The 23466-nt window shown below is 39.7% G+C and overlaps 1 protein-coding gene across 2 annotated transcripts in view; it reads left to right on the forward strand.

The window, feature by feature from the left end:
* The first annotated feature begins 9820 nt into the window (after window positions 1–9820).
* The window catches only part of UBE3C (ubiquitin protein ligase E3C), an 81030-nt gene continuing 67384 nt past the window's right edge, over window positions 9821–23466 (forward strand). For both annotated transcript variants that reach the window (XM_065628421.1, XM_065628422.1), the window contains exons 1-4: window positions 9821–9977; window positions 19704–19757; window positions 22522–22596; window positions 23293–23439. In XM_065628421.1, the coding sequence (XP_065484493.1) occupies window positions 9912–9977; window positions 19704–19757; window positions 22522–22596; window positions 23293–23439 (342 nt within the window). In that variant the 5' untranslated portion in view covers window positions 9821–9911. The remainder of the gene's footprint in view (window positions 9978–19703; window positions 19758–22521; window positions 22597–23292; window positions 23440–23466) is intronic.

The following is a 23466-nucleotide window of genomic DNA, read 5'->3' on the forward strand; positions in this document are numbered from 1 at the left end:
ATCAATTATAATTAAAGAGTAATAAGAATGCCAGGATGGACTTCTCAGGCACTTTCATGTGGGAGTCCTAGCATTTAAAATTAAATCCATTAATTGTAACTACTGTACGTTTGTGATCTCTCAGATAGCGTACAAACTAATTCATTGCTTTTGCAGTCTTGCCAGTCTTTGTTAATTAAGGTTTGTGATTTATTTCATTTGAGCAGGGATGTATCAGGGTGCCCCAAACTGGACAGATAAAAGGTCATTAGTTCATACTGTTCAAGACAATTTGGAATCTGATAATGAAAAATGTTTCTAGGCGCTTGACAAAAATTGATTAGCAAAATGGGCTCTAACTGTTTAAAGGAAAGCTCCATATTTTCTTCAACCAAGCCATCTGAAAGTTCATATGTTAAGAAGCTCTTCTCACTCTGAAGTGGCTCTGAAATACATTTGAAGATAAGAGGCTTTTTAAAAATTATTTATGGCATTGCTTAGGAGAGGAGGGAGCCACAGTGCTATCATCATCTGGAAGATTTTATTTCTTTTTTCCCTTTCCATACATAGCAGCCAACATCACAGTCTCTGAGTGAGACTCAAATATTAACAAATGTGTTCCTCAAAAAAAATACCGAGGTAGGAGTATCTCTGCTTTACAAATTTGAAAGAGAAGTAAAGAGTGTGGGACTGATATGACAAGTGTTTGTGACTCCTCCCTGCCTCTGCAACTGAGCAACAACACTGAGCAGGGGCTGGCGTCTCATCTTAAAGTCAATGTTGGATGAGTCACAGCACTGATGCCGAAGTGAACCCAGAGCAACCACCCCAGATGTAAATGACTGTTCCATAGCTATTAGCTAGGTGAACTGAATCACAGAATCAGAGAACAGTTGAGGTTGGAAGGCACCTGTGGACTTTGTCCATGATCTCTGTGCAAAGCAGGGCAAGATTGCTCAGCGCCCTGTGCAGTGCAGGTATGAATATCCCTGAGGATGGAGGTTTCACAGGGTGTATCATCTGGGTCCTGTTCCTGTGATTGAACACTTCTACCAAGAAAATTTTCTTCCTGAAATCTAGTTGAAAAGACCCTAATTTCCCTCTTTGAAACTTGTGTCCATGGCCTCTTGGTTGCAACTTGTGTGCATTGCCTTAAGAGGAGTCTGGTTCCACCTTCTATATGCATTCCCATTAGATAGTTATAAACTGCAGTAAGGTCTTGCCTTCACCTTCTTGTCTCAAGGCTGAACCAACCTAACTCTTTCAGCCTCTCTTCGTATCATACAGTCCAGCCCCTCATCATCTTGTTGGTCCTCTGATGGATTTGCTCCAGTATTTCAATGTCTGTCTTGCCCTGAGAAACCCAAAATTGCATGTAGCTCTCCAGATGGAGTCTTGTAAGTGCCAAACAAAGGCAAGAGCCACTTCCATCAACCTGCTGGCTATATCTAGTTAAAACAGCCTGCTACATGGTTGGCTTTCTTTGATGCTGCTGACTTATGTCAACTTCTTGCCTAGGAGGACCCCAGGTCCTTCTCTGCAAAGATGCTTTCCAGCTAGCTTACATGATCATGATCACACAAAAGGTTAGTGGAAATGCTGAGCATTTAAACTACATCTCCTGAATCCTGTCTGGGGCATTTTCATCTCTTCCCAATGGTCTTTTGAAAATCCAGATTTACTGTCAGATATCAAAAGACAAATGTATTTTTTTTCCCACAATAGATGTTAACTACAGCCTTCGGAATCAGTACCAAAGTAAAATAAGAATTATTCAACTGTCTCTGCCACTTTTCTCAACATACTTCTGTGACGCTAATAATAATCCCGAACAATTTAATTGCTTATTTGTCATTTAGGTCTTAAAGTCTGTTTACAACTGTCTAAGCATCATTGCTCCTTCTTTATGGATGAGGGATTTTCTTCATTGTGTGGCTTGTCTCCAGTCACATGGAGGGTGAACTCACCCCAGCTAACTTCAGCCGTGCACATGGCAAGTGCCTAATCTCATAATGGACTTTCAGTCAATAAACACATCCAGTGAGCTGAACCCATCATAAAAGAGGAGTTTAGAAGAGGAGATAAGTGTCTTTCTATGGTGCGACATCTAGACAAAGAGGTTAGACTAGATGCCTAATATTTAGACAGCTAAAATCAGATTACATTGATATCACTCATGAAGAAATGTAAGAGTAGGTAGGAGTAAAATTCAGAAACTTTATTCTAAGCTAACATAAACTGTCCTCACCCCGACTGAATTCTGAGTGACCACACTGATTTTTATCAACTGCAAAGCTAAATTAATGGGTCTGAGCTGTGCAAAATCTAAGTTTATAGAAGAACCTATACAGCTCATTTGGGACAAAGCTAATAAACCTATGCAACAAATTAATCTGAGTGACTTGAATGATGCACAGAGTTAAGTCAGAATCAGGATTCCATGGCGTAGCTGTAGTAATTCCTTCAGAATAATTTAAGATATCAGAATACTATTGTTTCCCCTTGGTTATCTGAATTGTGTTTTTTTTTTCTTCCCCGCCCACCCCCCCATTTCTTTCTCTTATTTATGTTCCACAAGATTAGAATTTGTGTTCCTTAATTTTTGGATGAGTCTTCACAATATGAGCTTATCGGCTGTCTTTAATTTCCACTATTTCCAGTAAAATTTGAAGGTCACGTCTGTCTCTTAAGAGCTGTTTTGTGAAAACTTGTCTTCTGAGTGGGCATGACATTGGCTTGTGTTTTCATTAATATTGTTCACTGTTGCAAAAGCCAAAGCCCTGTACACCAAACAACCCATCTGAGTGCTCATACTTAATGAACATAGGTTGGAATGTACGGGGATCTTCTTCAGACATTCCAGACCTTTAACCTTTTTAATCATGAGTAATTTGTTATGATGGACCTTTTTAAATTCTTCTAAGAACTTCTGCAAGAAAACGCTTCCATATATCCATATATCTATACATACACATAAGTGTGAGTATGTTTTTCTGGATCACAGGGAAGTTCAGGTCACCTAAACCAAAGAACTAATTTGATCTGGTTTTCCTCAAACCACATGAAAGATTTGGCTTCGATAAGGCTCTTGTTTACATGGGCACCAAGGGAATGTGAAAATACTCCAACCAATTTAAATAGGCAATGAAGTGAAACACGTTTTAACAACAGCTAGATGTGTACTGGCCCATAGCACATATGTTTCTGTCAGCATAAAACCAGCATGTTCGAATTTGCTTGGAATGGCAATTTTTCTAATGCTTATACACAAGGAAAGCTTCCAGGTATATCAAAGGTGAGCCAAAGATAACAAAGCTAAAGATGAACTTGTATTTGTGCTCACTTGAGGGCAATTATTCTTTGCAATTGGGCTTTCAAAGACATGTAAGGATCCTGAACACTCCATTCCTATGGAAATAAATGACACTTAAGCCTTTAGGCAGAAAAAGAGCATCCTGATCTCTATTATTTAGCTGAACATCTTTGCAGCACTACTATTGGAATCAAATATGTTTATAATGTTTAACCCCAGAAAACAAGCTAGGATTTATGGTTAACTAACACTTGCCAAGTAACATAATGTTGTCTCTCAATTAGAGCTGTAAAACTATAATAAGCCCTTACCCCCACACTCCTCAGAAGACTGGATGCCTAAAATAAATGATCTTGTTCAATCAGAAGCTGTGAATGAAATGTAGGAACCTCTGGGAGAAAATTTTGCTATGAAGATCTTACAAAGGAGCTGAGACCACAGGGCAATAATGTTTTCATCTTAGGAACTATGGGTATAGGGTTCTTTACTCTCTTCAGCTCAACATTTCTACGGAGGAATAAGGTGTCGATATTAATAAATTTAGCACTCGTTTGCCTGTTTTACAGGCTTGAGAGCATGGACTGCAGACAACTTATAGATATTCATAGTTTTCTAATCGAAACCCCCAAAATCTCATCAAATCAAGCCAACAAAACGTGGAATGATCACCCCAGAAGGGAATCCCATTGCTTCGCCATAGTTTGCTGATCTGATTAGCTCTGTAGCACAGGATGGATCCCATCCATTTTTTAAAACTGGGCTAAAGCCCTGAACAGTTGTTTTGGTATTGTAGATGAGGCTTTAGGTCTTAATAGTTCCTACAATTACTGCTGAATCTGGCCTTGGCTCGGGAATAAACTCCTTGTATTGAAAAGATTTACTACCGTAACTATATCTGTATCTCAATTTAATGAAAATGTTAAGGATAATTTGATGGTCTCTTGCCAGTGTAATTTTAAATAAAATGTCTTCATTCCTTGGCAGTGTCTTTTGGCACTTAGGTTTAACTAAAGGAAGTGCTTAAGTGGAGTGCTTTTACATTACAGTCTTGCCAGTATCTTCTCTGATAGAATAGATTTAATTTTCAATGTTTTACCCGGAGTAAATAAATTTTTAAAAATAAATTACCTCCCACCATCAGTCCATATGGTAGCAAACATTGCTGAAGCATTACTATAAATTGGATATTGGCCTCTCACAGCATTTGGACTAATCTCGAGCCTCACCTCCTGTAAATTAGAGAATTTCTAACTTATTTGCTGTTCATTTATTATGCACTCTTGTAAAAAAATGTTTCTGCATCTTGGGAAGTAATGTAGCACATAATGAGACACTGTCGGTGCATCTCAGATTTTCAACTGAGTTCAGCAAGTCAGCATAAAAGTTTAGGACACTTTATTATAATTGTACAGGGAATGGAAAGTAATGGTAAGATGGTGACGACTTGGCCATCATACCCTACAGCACTGAGCAATTGCCAAATATACTCTTGATTGCTTACCCTGTCTAAAAAAGGAATATATGCCCAGAACTGGGCCAGAAGGACAATGCATCAGATGTTAAATTGTTTGGAGATTAGTTTGACAATAGAAAAGATTGTAGATGTAAAATAGCGCTCACTCAAAGTGTAAAAACAGTGTATATAATATTTATTTTATTTTTAAATGCCGCCGATTCTTTCGATATGTAGAGTGCTTATGCAGACTATAAAATCAGTCTTTGACAGAGGCAGAATGTCTTAGTCTCCTTACAGTAAGGTACCAGTAGCTCCATAATTTTAAAAGCTCATAATTCAGCACAGTAGTGTTGTCCTTAGCACCCAGCACAACATGAAGTCAAGATCTGTTGGGAAGGAATTATTTCACTATTGCTCCCCCAAAAATCTTTATTCTTGGTTTTCTTCTGCCCAGTATCAAGGTGTCAGGAAGCTACATTTAGAAGACGGCTTTGCTCCAAGTCACTCATAGCAGAAAAGGAAAAAGAAAACCAGGGAGCACCATCTTACAATTCTCAGATACGAACCACAAAATTTTTCCTGTTCTTCAGTACCAAGAGGCAGGCCCAGGAGAGAGTCTATAGATAAGTTCCCCTCTAATGTGGATTGGATCACGTTTTGCCCACATTTTCAACAAATGTGACTCACTCACTTGTGGTGGTGTTTTATTTCGATGGCGTGCATTTACAAGAACAAGGTGGTATCTGCACAGCCTCTGAAAACTTACCCCACTCCATGCCAACGTCAGAACATAATATTCTGCTCGGGCAGAATCTCCTCTGATGTTTCCCTCTTTGCCCCACACTTGCAAACAAAAAGCAATATAGACCATCAAACCTACAGGACATCTCAAAGGAGATGTAAAACATGTTGAGACTCGGTCACTATACGTATCTGTTATGATTCAGACTTTACTTGCACAACAGAAGGATGGAAATACAAATTGGATGCTAGGAGAAAATCCACAACTTTCTGTTGTGAGCAGCTATGCACATTGTTGAACTTCCCGGTTTGCAGTGGTTTGCCAAAACTATACTCAGTACCGATGTGTGAAAGGTGCTTAAGAGCAACATATACTTAGAGATATATGTATTTAGAGATAATTTACATGCACATATAGATTCTTAGAGCACGGGGATGGACTAGAGGTCAGACTTACACCTGTGTTTCTAGGGTTCTTTGTTTTTAATTCCTCAGGACATTCATATGTCATTCATTTCTTAGCGACATGGTTTAGTGCTAGAGTTAGGTTAGGTTATGGTTGGACTTGATGATCCTGAGGGTCTCTTCCAACTGAAAGGATTCTATGATTCTATATTCACAGCCTTCTTTCTTTGTTTATTAACAACAACAAAAGAAACACCTGGAAGTAAAAAGAAATTAATTTTCTTGGAAAGGGAATACTTGTCATTGGTGATTCTCACACATACGGGCAAAATGGCCTACATACCTGATTTCAAATAAAAGGAAGAAAAGATTAATATTGACTGTGGGAAGTGAAGAAAATGTTGAGTAATGACATCTTTTTAACAGACTACAGTCTGATGAACAATTGGACTTCTGCAGTCCAGCTGTACCTGGAAGCCATGTGTACCTATGCTTGCAGAGGGAAAAAGGAATAATCAAAAGGCAGAGAACCTTGATTAGGAGAAAGCAAAAAGTCTCACGGAATGCGCAATAAGGAGATGAGAAAGATGGGAAACTGCGGATGGAGCTATTGTGACTTCACTGCAGCAGGTGAGCCAGGTGGGTGCTAACACAGCACACACGCAAGAGCAATATTCCTAGATCCCTGAGTATGTGTTTGTCAGGGCTCTGGATGCACTGACAGGACTTAATTGCCCTGAACAGTTTCAGCTGGGACCCCGTCACTCACCCCGCTGCTCGTCTGTCATCTAAACAGACGAACCTGTCTGCAGCCCTGACTGCTGGATGGACCTTGAACCGCTGTCATAGCACTGTCTTCTGCTCATGGCTGGACCCTCACACCGCATGGGGCTGCCAGTGGACCCTGTGACCATTGCTGGGCTCTGCCCACCCACCGTGTTTGGGTCCTGTGGGATTACGTCCTGAGTGGGGAGGGCATGGCCTGTGCTGGGGTCACGCTCAGCGTCCACTCGTCTTCCTTCATGGAGCAGCTCTGCTCTTGCTGCTCTCTGTGAGAATGTTAAACCAGCCCCTGCTCTGAATTTTGAATAAGTGACAATGAGATTCCTGGCTTTTGTATCTTTTCTCCACTGTGATATAGATGTATATTCTGTCCTAAAAAAGTAAATATAAAAATAAAACACATTTACAGTTTCTTTTATGCTTCCACAAATTCCTTGTATCCAAGATACAAGCTTGGTTTATTCTGTTGTATAAGTTTTCATTTAATAAAATTACATCTAGAGTGGCCTCTAAGGGCACATGCAAATCACTAAGACTTCTCAGACAAGCATTCATGAGTTGGGCCCATGTCATTTACCAAGTACTTCTTCAGAAGGTAACAGCCAGAGTCAGGAGAGGATCTTGTGTCCTGACATTGAAGCTGGAACCTGTCAAACATGTATCAGTTCAAAACCTACTTCATAGAAACCCTATTCTCTGCAGTTTCATCTTTCTTTGGCATCTTACATGGTGAGGGATTGAATCCCTAAATTGGCTTTACTACTGATAAAAATATAGCACAAACTCATGATCTAACAGGTTGCTTTGGTGCTAATGAAAACCAATGAATTAACTGCAAGGGACATCTAGACTAGTTCTTTTCTGTATAGGACTCACAAGGTTTACCAAGGCTTAATTCCACTTGAAAAGAATGCTGGCATGCTTGGAAAAAAAACCCCAAACTTGCTACCACTCCCATATAGAGAGTTGTGATATTACATCAGCAATGCACCATGTTGAAACTATTAACGAACATTTGACATGGTATTTCACAATGCCCTAAACCTCAACTACACTCATAAACAGTACTTAAAGGAGGCCAGGCTTGCTCATACTGAAACTATGTTATCTCGGGGAATGCAGGGCTAATGTTCACTCTTGCCAAGCACTTGCTCCCTTACGAAAAGTCTGAAATTTTAAAATTTAGGCTCTTTTGAATCATCTAAGTCCAAAGAAATCTCAGCAAATATTTCATTTGTCAGTCAGCTTGGTGATAGTTAAACGGCTTTGTGGTCTCGGTATGAACAGCTGCGGAGTGCATACATTGTTTCCTGACACGGATCACTGCCATTTGTTTGTTCTGATACGCCGACGTGAGAATTCACGAGTTAGGGCTCAATCAAATTTGCACTGAAGGAAACGAAAGCTGGATTTGGCCACGTATATTTATTTATCACCTGGTAGCTGCAGACTGAATAACTGCTTTTTGTTATTGCTGTCGTCCCTATCACCTCTATATCTGGAAGGATACAACCACAGCACTGAAAAATGGAGAACAGCGTAAGAAATAGAAAATAAATGAGCCTCAGGTATAGTTTCACCATTCAGGTCTGTTGCTTTTGTATTACAGTCCTTTTCTCTTTCCGTTCTTCATCGAGGCGCTGATCCCGCGCAGACCCGACCTGCACCAGGAACCTTCTCAAGTGATTTTCACGTGTCAGCTCAAGGGCCTTTACTTGGGTGTTCAGCAACTGGTCTCCAGACTGGTCAGGGAGTCTTTGCAATGCGGTGATGTCTAGCATATGCTTATCCTACAAAAAGGCCAAATTATATGTGCATATATATATAATATGCATGTTACTGCATCCCATGCTGAGGAAGGCAGCCTCGTGCTGGGGCCAAGCGGGACCCTCAGCTCTGCTTCAAATGGACGGGGGTGGTCAGTAGGTCAGAGAGGTTCTGCTTCCCCTGTACGCTGCCCTGGTGAGACCTCATCTGGAATATTGTGTCCAGTTCTGGGCCCCTCAGTTCAGGAAGGACAGGGAACTGCTGGAGAGAGTCCAGCGCAGAAACACAAAGATGCTGAAGGGAGTGGAGCATCTCCCGTGTGAGGAAAGGCCGAGGGAGCTGGGGCTCTGGAGCTGGAGAAGAGGAGACTGAGGGGTGACCTCATTAATGTTTATAAATATATAAAGGGTGGGTGTCACGAGGATGAAGCCAGGCTCTTCTCGGTGACAACCAACAGTAGGACAAGGGGCAATGGGTGCAAACTGGAACACAGGAGGTTCCGCTTAAATATGAGAAGAAACTTCTTCATGGTGAGGGTGCCAGAGCCTGGACCAGGCTGCCCAGGGGGGTTGTGGAGTCTCCTTCTCTGCAGACATTCCAACCCGCCTGGACACCTTCCTGTGTAACCTCATCTGGGTGTTCCTGCTCCAGCAGGGGGATTGGACTGGATGAGCTTTTGAGGTCCCTTCCAACCCCTGACATCCTGTGATTCTGTGCACACCCGCGCGAAACTCGTATTTAAAACGGGAACGAAATTTTATTTGAAACAACCGCAGTCGGGACAAGCCGGACACCGCGCAGGGCTGTGAGACACTCGGCTCCAACGGGCGGGGAGACCACCCGCTGGTTAGGCCCGGGAAGCGCAGCGGCGGGCCCGGGCCGGGGTGAGGGCTCGGCGGGGCTGGCGGGCCGCGGGGAGGCCGGCGGGGGAGGTGCGGCCGGCAGAGGCGGCCGGACCCGCGGCCCGTGCGCTGGGGCCGCCGCGGCCCGAGGCGCGCTCTCGGCAGCACCGAGGGGCGGCGCGCGCGCGGGAGGCGCGGCCCCGGCGGCTGCGGGCGGCGCGCGCCCATCGGGAGCGCGCCGGGGAGGCTGCGGGCGGCGGCGGCCATCTTCTCCGCACAGCCGGCTGCTCCCTCAGTGCAAGTGAAGCAGCGCCGCCAGCCCCCCTCCTCCGCTCCCTCCCTCCTCCTCTTCCCTCCCACTACACTCAGCTGTCGCCGCCGGTCAGAAAGGGGGCGACCGGGGGAAGCGAAGGCCGCGGGGCGGGGAGGGCAGTCGGGCCGCCGTGAGGGGAGCAGCCCCGCGGGGCTCGCCGGCGGCGGGCGGGCTGAGGGGTGGCAGCCCGGGGGGGCTCGTACCTCCGCGGGGCCGGCGGCGGCTTCTCCGCTGGCCGCTGCCGGCCGGCGCCCCCTCGGCGGGGCGAGCGCGGGGGGCCGGACCCCGCTCTAGATGGGATAAGCTGTAAACATGTTTAGCTTTGAAGGGGATTTCAAAACAAGGCCCAAGGTGTCTCTCGGAGGAGCGAGTAGGAAGGTAAGAAACGGCCCTTGTCCGTCTGCGCGTCTGTGTCTGTGTGGGTTTCCCTCGCCCCCCGCCTGCCTTGTCTTATCGTGTTATCGTTATTTTTACCGTTGGGCCTTCAGAAACGGGAGCAGCTATGACTAAGGCTTAATAGAGGGGGAAAAAACCCCTCCCCTCCTGACGAGGTGTTTATCTCTGATCTCCCTAGCTCTGTGTTGTGTTGCCTTTTTTTTTTTTTTTTTTAATCAGGCCACACACACCCTCTCAGGCTTGTTGTGTAGTAAGAATTGTGGGAAGCGAGGAAATGTCTCCCCAGCTCGCCCCCCCCGGCGGGCGGCACCTCCCGGGCCGCTCGTCTCTGGGGCTCCCGGGGTGAAGGAGCGAAGGGCTCGGACACCTCTTGTCGGGTCTCTCCGCAGGAAAAGCCGGAGAGAGGTGGGGGGGAGCAGCCTTGTACAGCCGGAGATCGATGCAGATCGCTGGGGGAGGTTTCTTCCTCCACGTGAGTGAGGGTTGCCGGGTCACAGGTTTAGCTGTTCTCCGTCAAGTTTACGTTCAGTCAATTTGTCGTGTGCGGGGTGAGCAGCAGTTAATCGTCTGCTGTGCCAGACTATTGGATCTACTTGTATTTATTGATGGAAAGGAAGCGAAGCGGTTTATTTAGACCTTGCTCATTGGGCAAAATGTTTAGTCAAATGTTTAGTCAAGCACTGAAGGGCATAGAACTACCGAACAGCAAGAGAAAGGACAAAGTGATTTTAGAAGTGACCTGATTTGTAAGGGTCACTTTAATTCACTGCTAAGTACTGCTGCCTCATGTTATCACTGGACGTGATTGTGTGGGAAGCTGTTGAATGTTTTCATCAGTATTTTTGAATCTTAATGGGAGAAAAATAAGTCTTGGGTTTTGTTATAGTGCACTATAAGCAACTTTGGTTCTCTGAAACTTTTAAGACTTGACAGTACAGTTAGGAAACTGAGCTACAATACTATGCTATGTGATATTAAAATCACAGTGAAGTCTGCATTTTGGTGTATTCCCTAACATAATTTATTGAAGAACAACTGCATTTAAATTGTGTAGATTTTAATCTGAGTCATTTTTATCTTAAGATCTTTCTGTTCAGTAGACTACATACAACAGCATTACAGGAGTCAAAAATACAACAAATATTCCCCAGCTGAAGTAGGAATTGACAGAATATGCGCTGGCCCTAAGCTTTAGGGTACTTTAGGTACTTCAGGTACTTGGCAACTTTTGGCACTGACTTCCTAATAGTGTTACTTGCAGAGCATGTTTCCTTCTACAGAAGTAAACAACTGTCGTAACATCTCTTTTTACATTTACTGATTTATTTGTGAAAATGCGGCAGAATTCTATCTCTTTTAGGTGTACGCAACAAATCTATTAATGTTGTACAGGTATAAATTTCCAAGAGCAAATGTTCAAAAGTAAAGGAAGTGGAAACTGAAATTGATGCCTAGCCTATTCTCAGTCAACACAAAGATTGTATTTCATGATCAGATTGATACTGACTGGTCCACAGATTTCATGATTGTACATTAGTGCACTGAAGTGCTTGTGCTGCGTCAGTGTAAATCAGTTAGTGGCAGCTTTGGGCATTGTGGTTATATGGACATTGTAGAATTGCCTTTGACTAGCTGCTGATTTTCAGAGACTACGTACAGGACTAATGAAATAATACATTTAAACAGTACTAAGAATCATTTTTTAAAATGCAGTTTACCTGAACTTTTATGTGAACATACTACAGCAGAGATTGGCAGGGGAAGTGTTTACATGGGTTCCACGTGCTTCTCATTATGTCACAGGCTCCTCATGATCATGTTTGTCATACCTATTGGCTTCAGTTTTATGGAAGGCTGAATTGTAAAGTGTTTCCTTTCAGCTTTTTGTGCACATGGAAAAAAAATCCTTCTTTGACAAACCCCCTTACCTCCCAAACGTGTATAGTTTTAGAAGGATACAGTGTATAGTTCCAGCCCTGCACCTCTGCCATGCTCTGTTAGTTAGCTGAATTCTTAGTACTGCCTACTGTGATTCCTGTGGTGGAATAAAGCACAACTCAGAAATACTGGTAGTATCTGTATGCAGGCTGCTTAATGCTAAGAATAGCTCTCTACCCAATTTGAGGAAGTTTCCTACATGTTGTTGCACCTAATGTAGTATAAGTACATTAGCAAAACCCTCCCAGTATGAAAGCAGAGACTCCAGTTTGAGGAGATAGTGCTGAAGATACTAGCAGAGTCTTCCTGATGTGGATAAAACTACACCAAAATAAACCGTCAGCAAACCTGACTATTTAAAAAGTTGTTTTACTAATATAACTGCAGCTGCAAATGGTAACTGTGTTGGTCATGTGTTGATACCCCGTCTGACATTGCCGTGTACATCCCTAATGTCTCATCAGGCCTCACAAGGGGTCTTGCTGATGTAGGCACAATGAGAAATATAGCTGGAGGCTTGTGGCATTATGACAGTCAGAAACATACTGAATCCAATGTGCTTTCTCACCACTAACTTTTATAGCATTTTTGAATTATAAAAGCAGAGTGTTTCAGGTTTGATTTTACACTGTTTGCATCTTGTGTTCATGTGTGTTATGATGGTCTGAATTGAGGATGCTGTAGAGAGGCACTTCAACGTTTTGCCAAAAAAGCAGTTTTTAAGTGTCACTTATTTTTGTTAAAATCCTGGGTTGCAAAACTAATGTTCTCGAAATGACTGTCCCTGTGACTGATCCTTTCAGAATATTATTGTAACATTTTAATATTGCTTGTACATAAATGTAAAAAATATAGATGGTACTGTCAATGTTTGGACTTTTCCCTCTACATCTGCTTTCAAAAATCTGCTGATTCATTTGGACTATTTGCGTTAGTTGTACATATGTTTGAGGGTATAGACACTGAGTTTTATTTACTATGTGATAAGTTAATTTTTGTGTGGTTTTTATTTTTTGGGCTTGCTTATTGTTGCCTTTAAAACATGATTCCCTGCTTTATGAGGCTCTTCAAAAGATTTTTTCAGATTTAGTTTTAATTGTAGCTGTTAAAACATTTTTTTACTTCTGTAGAATAGCCTCCAAAAATGAATACTGTTATTTGAGTTCAATATGGGAATGTCTTGAATTACTGATGGGCTTTTTGTACAGGGCAGTAATTGCTACCTAAAAGGCTGTGGCTGCAGAATTTCTGTGGCATGTCAGGTAGGAAAAAAGATGTGCGTCTGCATAGTTGGTCTGAGGTGCAGTTCAAATTGAACGAACCCACCCTAACAGTGCAGTGCATTGAAACAGATGGTCCTTCCCTCAGGTGGTTCCCACCCCATCCTTTGTGTCCCATATAGCGAACATATTTCTTCAAGGTGGAGTGTCACCATGCCTTTTGGTGGCAGCTGACATAGTGCAGAATCTGTTTAACCACGTCACCTTGATTTGGCACAGTCAGGCCTAGTGTTCCTTTATTAATTTTATCAGCGTTAAGAAAAAGATGAAGTACCAGTCCTTTAGTACATCCATGCAGGGGGATCTCCATGCCTCTGCTGAGATGTGCAAGGGGCTCTGTAGCTCCACGTTATTCATTTAAGTCATGAAATGTATTAATGACATCTTGTAAGCTTTTAACCGGAAAGATGGTTTAAAGGATATTATTTAGTCAAATTTACAGTATCACTTGGGATACCTAAAACATGCTTTTATAAATCCCAAGACTGTTTAAAATAGAATATTTTAAAATGATAATACAGTATGAGATGGTTTTAAAAGAATCTTCCTTTTCAGGAGTTTGTAATACAGATGAGTTAGCACTTGTGAAAGTGGAACCAACTTCACTGAGTTTCTTTTTGGTTTTGCTTTTGTGGAAGACACGGAAAATTACTAATGAACAAATAGTGATGACTCCATCTGTACTTTTAAAAGTCTCTTTAGTTTATTTTAATATAGACAATTTTAATAATTAAAACACTTCAATTTACAGTGTGGGGTGTTTTTTTAGTAGTTACTAATAATTTTTAATTGATAGTACAACATTAAGCATTAGATTCCTGTATATTTTTCCCCCTGCTCTCAGCTGAAGTGCAGAGGTCAAACTCCAGAAGCACCTTGTTTGCTGTTTGTATTCTGCACATGAAGTAACTTCTCATGGAATAAAAATTAATTATTTAAAAACTGTAGGCTGTAAGATTGCCAGTGTATGGAGGGATCTGCACAGGCTGGGATTGTTTATGGTGATAGATTTCTGTAGGATTTAGCAACGATGGGGCAGATGTAGAAAATAGTTTTCTCGCTTACTGATTGATTGAGGAAAGTTGTTAATAATTTCTGGAAGAGAGAATTACTGTTATCTTATTTGAACCTACCCCTGGTCACAACAGAAATTAAATGATGCTAGGGATTTAGAGTATGGGATTTCTAGATTACAGTTACAAATTTACAACTTATTTTTGAATGTGGTGAAGAATTGCACTGCTTTGCTCTGTAAGACCTTTGTCCCATAAGGCACATGGGGTAGATTCTTATGCAAGTACATACCTCATTCTGAGTCAGAACTGTGTTTTGTCCAGAACATTGAAATGTCAAAGCCTACATCTTGAAATACTCTTTGAAGTGATTCCAGATACTCCCTACATCCTACAGTAAAATAGGAGCTAAAATGCTGAGATGTTTTTTAGCAAGCACCGTGACATTGATGTCAGTGAGGCCAGGCTTTCCCTGGCCAAATGCCTCTTCCTGCACATATTTTAAGTACTTTAAAATACCTGCCTCTGGAAGATGGTCTTCTCTACACATAAACTTAATCATGATGTAAATAATCAGAGATATGAAGAGTCACTAACTGTTTTGAATCAGATTTTTTCAAACTGCTGAACATATTTTACTCAAGCTGGCTGAGCTGTGTGTCCAATGGAATTTAAATTGTTGAGGTGCAGTTCAAGACAATTTGAGTCTTTTAATATGCTAGTTTATTTTAGTATTCAGAAAAGGTAATTGAAGTGGAGTTTATCTTGTCTAAAATAATGTTGGGAACTAGAAACATTGTTGAGAACCACTCTGGAGAGGGATATCTCTCATTGTCCACATTCGTTCTCAAGAAATAGATGCTACAAAATCTTCCTTTCATTTGTTGGACTTATTTAATACTTGTGTTGAAAGGAATTTTATTCTATAAATTGCCTACATCACTTCATTTGCTTTGGGAGTTGTTAGTGATGTTTATGTGGTTCAAGCTAAATTCAGCTGAAAAGTCAGGCTCCTCATTTTAGGGAAAGAAAAAAGATGCAAGTTCCTGGGTTTCGTAGATGAAAACCGTAAAAGATTTTATAATTGTCCCCAAAAGTTAAAAGATCAAATACTTATTTGTTTCCCCATGCCTTGTAGTTTGCATGATCTATTGTAATGTTAAATGTAATAGCATTCTCAAGTAAAGAAAGAAAATAAACCCCTGTGGTTTACAAATAAACCTCAAACATTTATTAATAATATGTAAATATTTGCATCAATTTATTTTTGTTATTTTTTTAAAAGGGTGCTTACTGTTTAGACAATACCTGAAAATAATTACTCAGTTTCACCTTTACATATAACATATTTAGGTTTTAAATTTACTTATATGGAACTAAGATGGCTTGATTAACATGACTATCCAGGAGCGTTTAATTTCAGATTTTAAGGGTCAACAAATACCAGGAGTATTTGAAACAAATTAATTATGTATATGCTTTTTTCTGAACCCAAATTTTGAGCCAAGAGGGCTGAAAGTTTATTAACACCCTTAATGCAAGGTGTCAAAATACAGGACAAAACCAATCATAATTCATATGTTTATTTATGTTCTTCAGTCTTTGTCTAGGATATGTAAAGGCTAGGACTTGTGTAAACATACTTTTTCAGCACAACAGTGTGTTTCAGCAAAATGATGACAAGAAAGCAGCAGTTCTAACTCATTTTTTTTCGTTATGTTAGTTGATTGCAGTTTTGGAAGTACTGACATTGACATTGTTACACTGTCAGATGTGGCTGTTCTCATCAACTGGTCTGTTACACAAGTGCTGCAACCTTGAACTTTGCTGTGATGAGTAGTAGAGTACATATAAATTTTATCCTGATATATAAATTAACATTTCAGATATTAACATTTCTTTGATGGTAGTCACAAGCTTTCCTTTCTGTATACTGTCCTCCTTCTGCTTCATGTTTTCACCTCTTTCTGCTTTCTGTCTTACTCTTCGAGTCATCATCCATAATGTCACATTGTGTTTTCCTGTCACATACTCTTTCTTTGCGTTCTTGTTTCTTTGTGTCGTGCTGCATATATTTGATGAAGAAAACGTCTCAAATTGGGCTTCTCGTGATCCTGCAGCTTGCATGCTAGAGGCTGAGGTTGGTTGTCTTTGCCAATATCTTCTGTTGGAGGAAGGAGCAGACAGGAGACTGCTAGTAAGGTACTAAATGTTGCATGAAACACAGCGTATTCGCTGTTCTGCACTTTGGAGGTCAAGCTCCTGAAGAAAGAAGACTGCATCACAGAAGGTGTCAGGAATTTGATTCAGTAAATGGCTTTTTGCTCCTTTTGAGTTAGGGTTGAAGGAATCAAGATGCTGATGCTTCATTCCCCTTGAAATGTCTTGACTGCCTACCTTGATAGGTAGACTTGATACCTGGTGTCCGTCTGTCTGGCAGATGAAGAAAAAAGCATGACCATCACAGAAGTGAGGCAAGGAAGATGGGGAATAGGAGTGAACTAGGTGTGATCCGTGGACGTTACTGTCAGAGGATCTCGTGTTGTGGGGAGCTCTGGCTGTAGATGGGCAGGAAGAGGGGGAGCAGCGGTAGTCGTTGTCAGCAGTTGCGTGACTGTATAGATGGGAGCTGTCAACTGTGCATCGCTTAGAATGCTGTTGCCATTCACAGCAACAGCTACTGAGTGTAGTTCTTTATCACTGTGCTATTTCTTAAGAGGCAAGGCAGGGATGATTTCAGAGGTGACTGTGCAGGTAGCTGTCTTTAAGAAATAATTTGTTAGAATGCTCTTTATAAGCAAAGAACATTATTTCATAGGGTTTTTTTCCATCTCTTTCCCACAGCAGGTTTATTTTCTGTTGCATATTTGCTGTTACTTTTAAATTTCTCAAGAGACGGTATATTCCAGTTGGGTTGAATAACTCTGAAGGAGATATAATTTTCATGCATTTAATTTAAAAATATTCTGTAGTCACAGGTATGATTCCATTTCTTTATGTTTCTGATCTATACGTGTCTTGTGAACAAGAACAAGAGTATTATTTGACCCCTAATGATTTTTTGAAGGTAGAATGTACTTACCTGAATATTTTATTCTTTGTCTTAAGACAGTTCCTCTGCTGTATTTAATTTATACTTTAACATGTTGGTGGTTTTCTTTACAAATACTCAGAGCAAGTATGTGACATTGACTAAACACTTAAAGTTTTGTTATTTTTTTTTAAAGTGGATTGGTTTAGTAAGTGCTTGTTTCAAAGATACCTGATTGATGCAAAGTTGGTGATACAATAAGTGAGGATACGCTGCCCTCTTATATTTTCTCCCCTCTCCAAATATTTAAAATCATTTGTTTCTGATGACCCCTCTGGCCACTTATTTTCCTTTATCTATTAATCTCTTGCATTTACTGTGTATTTTTCTTTTTTGTTGTTGTTGGTTTTTTGTTTGGTTGTTTTTTTTGTGCCATTCCCTTCTCCACTTACATGTAGCAATTTGCTCTCTCTTTTTTGTATGTTCTTTTGCCGTTTCTTTCCATCTGCTCTGAAGTTTAAGGACAAATTTAGCCACATTGCTTCTAAGCAGAAATGGTCTTTAAACAGTGCTGCATGCAGAAATGGTCTTTACACAGTGCTGCATGCAGAATGAAACTCTGCAAACACATTGAAGAGATGTCGCTCTCATTGCTTCTAAATAGGAACATTTTACTAATTTATTTAATGCATTAGGTATCAGCTGTTGAAAAAGAAGTAATCTGTTAAAAAAAAAAGCCCTGAAACTTTAAGCCATCTGTTGACTATTTCTTAATTTAGTACATTATTTTGTCTTTTTTGTGTGCATGAGGTCAGAATCTTTTGCCTTCTGTTACCAAGCAGACCTGGAGCCTTTCCTATTGCTTGAATGGAGATATGTCGCCTTATGTATGGATTTTGTTATGATTTGTTTATACCGTGTTTAACACATGGAAAAAACCCCATGTTTAGAGTGAAATAGCTGTAGTTAGTGGTGTCTTTGGCCATAAATACTGTCTTTAGAGGTCAAGGAAAAGATGGTTTAGAGGAAAAGATGGTTAACCTTCTGGGGGATTTTTTGTTTTTTCTTTATGCTTGCTCCAGTAGATAATCTGAAATACAAACCCAATTTTAAATTCCTTTTTTTGCATCTGCCTTTTTCTTTTTTCATTCTCTCTTGGTGGTCTGCATTGGAAGTATTTTCTATCCTTATGAAACTACGAGAATCGTGACCTTGCGTCCTCCGTGTTATCAAAAAGAAATGCACAAGATTTCTGCCCTCAGTTTTTGTATCTGCAGATAGACATGGAAAATATTCCAGCACAGTTGTTTTAGATGTGGTTAAATATTTTATAAACTCTTGCTTATCAACTTCAGATTTATTTTTATGTATTCAGATATAATACATTTTCAGCTTGAGTGTGTTTTATTTCTTAACTTTCTCTAAACTAATAAGGGCATAGGGAGAAAAAAGGAAGTAGTTCTATGTGTAGTAGAAGGAAAAAGAGAGTTTCCTTAAAGCTTTTGTCTGTTTTAGACTGGATTTGGGAAAGTATTAGGGTACTTTCAACTCTTCTTGTCTACAGTGGCAGCTGAATACTCTGCATAAAAAAATAATTGTTTTGTATATTTCCTTGGAAATGACACAGAACCACCCAGTAAGACATTCTTGCAAATAAAGCTTTGTTTATATTTTGTAATCTATGTGTACTGGTGTAAAAGCTAATGCACAGGCTTTCTGTTATAATGGTATTGTTCTTTAAAGGTCTCATGAATATTTTAGTATTCTTTACTTTTTCTCTGTTGGAGAGATCACTCTCCTGAAAGTTTCAGTTTGTAGCCTTAATTTGGGTGAAGAGTTCAAAATTTTAAAAGAAAAAATTCCTACCATTTATGTTGTATAAGTCTGTTTTGACATCTTTTCCGGACAAGTTTTGAGGGAAAGGATAAGTAAATATAAGAGCTTAATGCTTTCTTGCAAGCTAGACAAAAGCTTGGGGCTCTGGAGGAGTATGTGAGTACTTTAAACGTGCCATAACTTGCCGTATGCACCTGGGCCGGTGACTTATATATTCTCCGAGCAAGAAAAACACTCGATAAACATTTGGTACAACCTGGTGGGATTGGGACTTTATTTAGTGTTTCAGCTCCCCCATTTGTAAATGGATGATGTTTGCCTGGATTATTGGGGTGCTGAGAACACAAATCTAGATGGGGATCAGTACAATTTGCTGCTGTTTGCCTGTCCCTTTTCTTTTAACGTAGCTTCCCTCCATCACTGTGCTTTTGAGAGAGCTGCCTTACATGTAATCTGTAAGAGCAGAAAATGATTAACACTTTTCTCCAGTGTATTACATGTTACCTATTATGAACAATGCTCAAAGTGAAGTCTAGATTAAATATCATGAAGACATTTGGATCATGTGTTTGAATGAAAATGCAATTGTATCTTTATTTGTGCTTTATAGGAAGAAAAGGCTTCTCTCCTGCATCGTACTCAGGAAGAAAGGAGAAAACGAGAGGTAAAGTAGACTGTAAGCGTTTACATACACACTGGATTTTTCTTTGATGTAGTAACATTTACAGTCCAAAGTACTTTATTCTGCTGCAGTTGTTCGTCCTTAGATCAGGAATGTTTTGTTTCAGTTCTCAAATCCTACATAGTCTTCCACTATACTAGAATTGACAAGCTGTTTCACTACTTTTAAGATGCTTCCCAGAAGTGATTTTAATCTCAAAAGAAGGTACTTAAGCATGCACTGGGTGCAAAGGGAATTTTTCGTTTTATTTTGGTGCTCATTTGATCTAGTCTTGGTTGAGAAAAGACAGACATTTGGATAGTAAAATGCGTTTTTTGCCTTGTCTGTCAACTGTTACTATGGGTTGGTCTCTGCAAACTGTCTTGTGCTCCTGGTTCTGCTATGATTTCTTGGATGACCTTACGCAATTTGCTTCTTCAGCGTGCGCCTCAGTTCTGTGGAGGTAGAACCAGAACAGTGATACTTTAATGCATTCTGAAGTGCTTTGGAATCACCTGATAATTGAGGAGCAGTGAGAAGCAGTTGTGAGGCTGATGTGTGAGGCTTTAGGACACCTTCGACATTGAAGCTTATTGCCATAGATAATTCAGGCTGGAATAGTGCGAAGGAGGAATAGGCATTGAAAGTAAAAATACCAGTTTTAAAACATTAATATATGTGGCAATATCAAAACAGAATTTAGTGATATGGGACTAAAGTGAATATACTAATTTTGTCATTTTTCCCCCTCTGATGTGAGTAGAAACAATTTTGTTTGGAAAACTATTTAAAAAGTGTAACTAAGTAATTTTCATGCTAATCAAGACAACAAAGATGTTTGCCCCTTACAGATGTGTTTGACCCTTGCTTGATTAAATACAGGTTCTGTGGTGGCTCTTCTCTTTCTCAGAACAGTTACTATTTTTGTAATTCCCAACCTGGTTGTATAATTATGAACCAAGTTTAAGTATGAAGTTCCTAGGATTTCCCCAGTTAGTTCAAAATGCTGTGTTATGAATAAAGTTTATAATCAGTGAGTCTTTATCAACATACGCAAATAGACTTTTTTTGCGCTTCATAAACTTTTTGCCATATATTGAAATAACCCATTCAGTTGCTTAGTTCTGTCAAAGAGCCAATCTGCAAAGCCGATGTATACAGATACGCGAGTTTCTGACTGCATACATACACATATAGACACAGCGATTTTCTGTGGCACGTATCAAATTCTTACAAAATGAACAACTCTTCTGAGAATAAAATCAGTTATGGCTTTTAAAAAAATGCCTGTAGCAGTGACCTCAGACTTAAAACCTTTGCAATTACGGGTCGCACATTGACAATTATGTATTCTAGGATAAAACCTGTATCTGGAGAAAAGGAGAACTTATCTACTCTTTAGTCGAGCATTACATTATGATTATGAAGAGACATTGCCTCCCTGTAATTGAAACTCCTGCTCGCCCGCATACTTTGCACTTTTACTGTTAGATACTATGGAGAGAAAAATACCCTTTGGCCTATCAAAATTTTGATTTTTAGTCCACACTGTAGAGGTAATTAGAGTCTTTCAAGTATATTCTTATTCTGAGAAATTGCTTTAGGAACTGGGGTTTCCAAGAACAATAAAATAGGCCTTGAATAGCAAATTTCTCTGGTAAGTTGAGGTTAAATTCTTAAGTTGGATGTGTCTTTTTGGCACAAAAAATTAGAAATCAATTTTTTGTGAGTTAAAAGTTTATGTGAACTTTCCCAAATGTATTTTAATGAAATTTATAAGAACATTTTGGTGTTTTGTTTTACTTGGTGGCCCTCAGAATTATGAGATCATTACAGATCAACAATGGATGAGGTTAAAATTTCTCTTCTCAAAGCAGTCTTCCGACTTTCCCTTCCTCAAACACTGCTTTGTAGCTCTAGGTTCATAAGCAACTCTTTCATTTACTTCCTTCTTTCGTCCCCTAAGAAACTATACAGACATTATCAGAAAGCTAATTACAGTAGCCACTTCCCTTAGATATTCATTGCGATGGGATGTGCTGGGGGTGTTGTCAAGGGACTCACTGAGTTCTCTCTCCATAGGACCTGGAGCACGCTGGCTTTTACTTCCTCAGAAATTGAGCCGTTTTAAATGGATGATTTAAACCACTCTTTCTAGCTACTGAGGAAGACCATAAAATGACTCACTTTGGTTTGAAGGAGAGAGCAAGAATTTTTATTAATTTCCATATTGTGCCCATGGGCTCAAAGCGTTAAGCCTCATTTTCATTTTGACAGCAGTATTGTCTCCAAATAACTGCCTTTTTTTTGTGTTGCTTTTTTTCCCCTCCACATCTAAACTGCACCAGCCTCATAATACTAATGTATTATTTGAATGGAAGCAAATAAGTGGAGGGGTTTTTTTGATCTATGCAGGAGGAGGAATGGTATCCTTGAATTTGATTATTTCTTCAACATTTTGGTGTTAAGACTTTCTTTAATAAAATACAAATGTGTTTATTTTGATTTCTGTAATCTTACATAGTTATTGAGTATTAAAATTTTTTTACAATATCTTAATAGTAAATTCACACTTATAAACATAAAAAGCTTTCTTCTTGATTTATTTATATTGGATGCAAACCTTCAAACATTTTATTTTACTGATGATTAGTGCTTAATTTGCATTTAAAAATACTTCTGAATACAAATATATTTGATAAAATTTTAGAAATTAGGGTCAGTTCCACAATACTGATTATGATTTTCTTACTTGCGTTTTTTACAGGAAGAAAGGCGGAGGCTGAAAAATGCAATAATAATCCAGTCTTTTGTAAGAGGGTACAGAGACAGAAAGCATCAAGTAAGTACTTATTTATTTGTTTAGAAAGATGTAAAACAGTTTTGTTGAAAATGAGACTTTCTAGTAGTAATTCCATTGAAAAATCTTCAGCTTTTTGAGTACTGTGTGTGCCCACAAAGTGCAAGTTCTTTTTCCATCTTGACATTTGCATTTGAACCTCTATTTTAGTAGATAGATGCTTATTCTGCAAAGTATGTATGTGACAGTGTATTTGAGTGGGATTACACAATGTTTTTCTGAGCTGACTAAGCATATGAAAACAGTTGGGTATTAACAGCTTTACACAGCAGTGGAGTGTTTTGGGTTTTGTTTTTGGTTTTTTTTTCCCGATATGACTAAGGTGGTAGTTTAAGTCAAAAGGTGGTGTTTCTAACCTGTTGTTGGCTAGATCATTCTAAGAGTTGTATCTGTTTAAATTCACTAATATTTATTGCATAAACTAGTTGAAAATGTTTGATGTGATAGTTTTTACTTGAAAAGGCAACAAATTTGTTGCAATATGTGCTTTATGAATCACAGACAGCAGTTACAGCCCTAACTGTGATACTGTGTGTATGTTTTCAACATATGTGCTGTATCCATTTTACTACTTTGCTGCCACTTTGATGGGAAACTGAAATGAGGTTTTTAAAAGTTTGTGTTTCTATTTTAAATCGTAACCGTTACTGATATATTGATGCATGTCGTATTTTTAAGTACTCTATCCAAAGAAGTGAATTTGATCGCTGTGCTAATTTGGCCCAATCTGGAGGAAGCTTTTCCACTGCTAATGGAGCTAATTTGACTCTTCTAGTTCGTCAGTTGCTCTTTTTCTATAGACAGAATGAGGATTCTAAGCGTTTGGTGAGTACTGTTACATACTTTGATCCA

Source organism: Caloenas nicobarica, chromosome 2 (assembly GCF_036013445.1).
Source record: "Caloenas nicobarica isolate bCalNic1 chromosome 2, bCalNic1.hap1, whole genome shotgun sequence".
NCBI classification, from domain to species: Eukaryota; Metazoa; Chordata; class Aves; order Columbiformes; family Columbidae; genus Caloenas; species Caloenas nicobarica.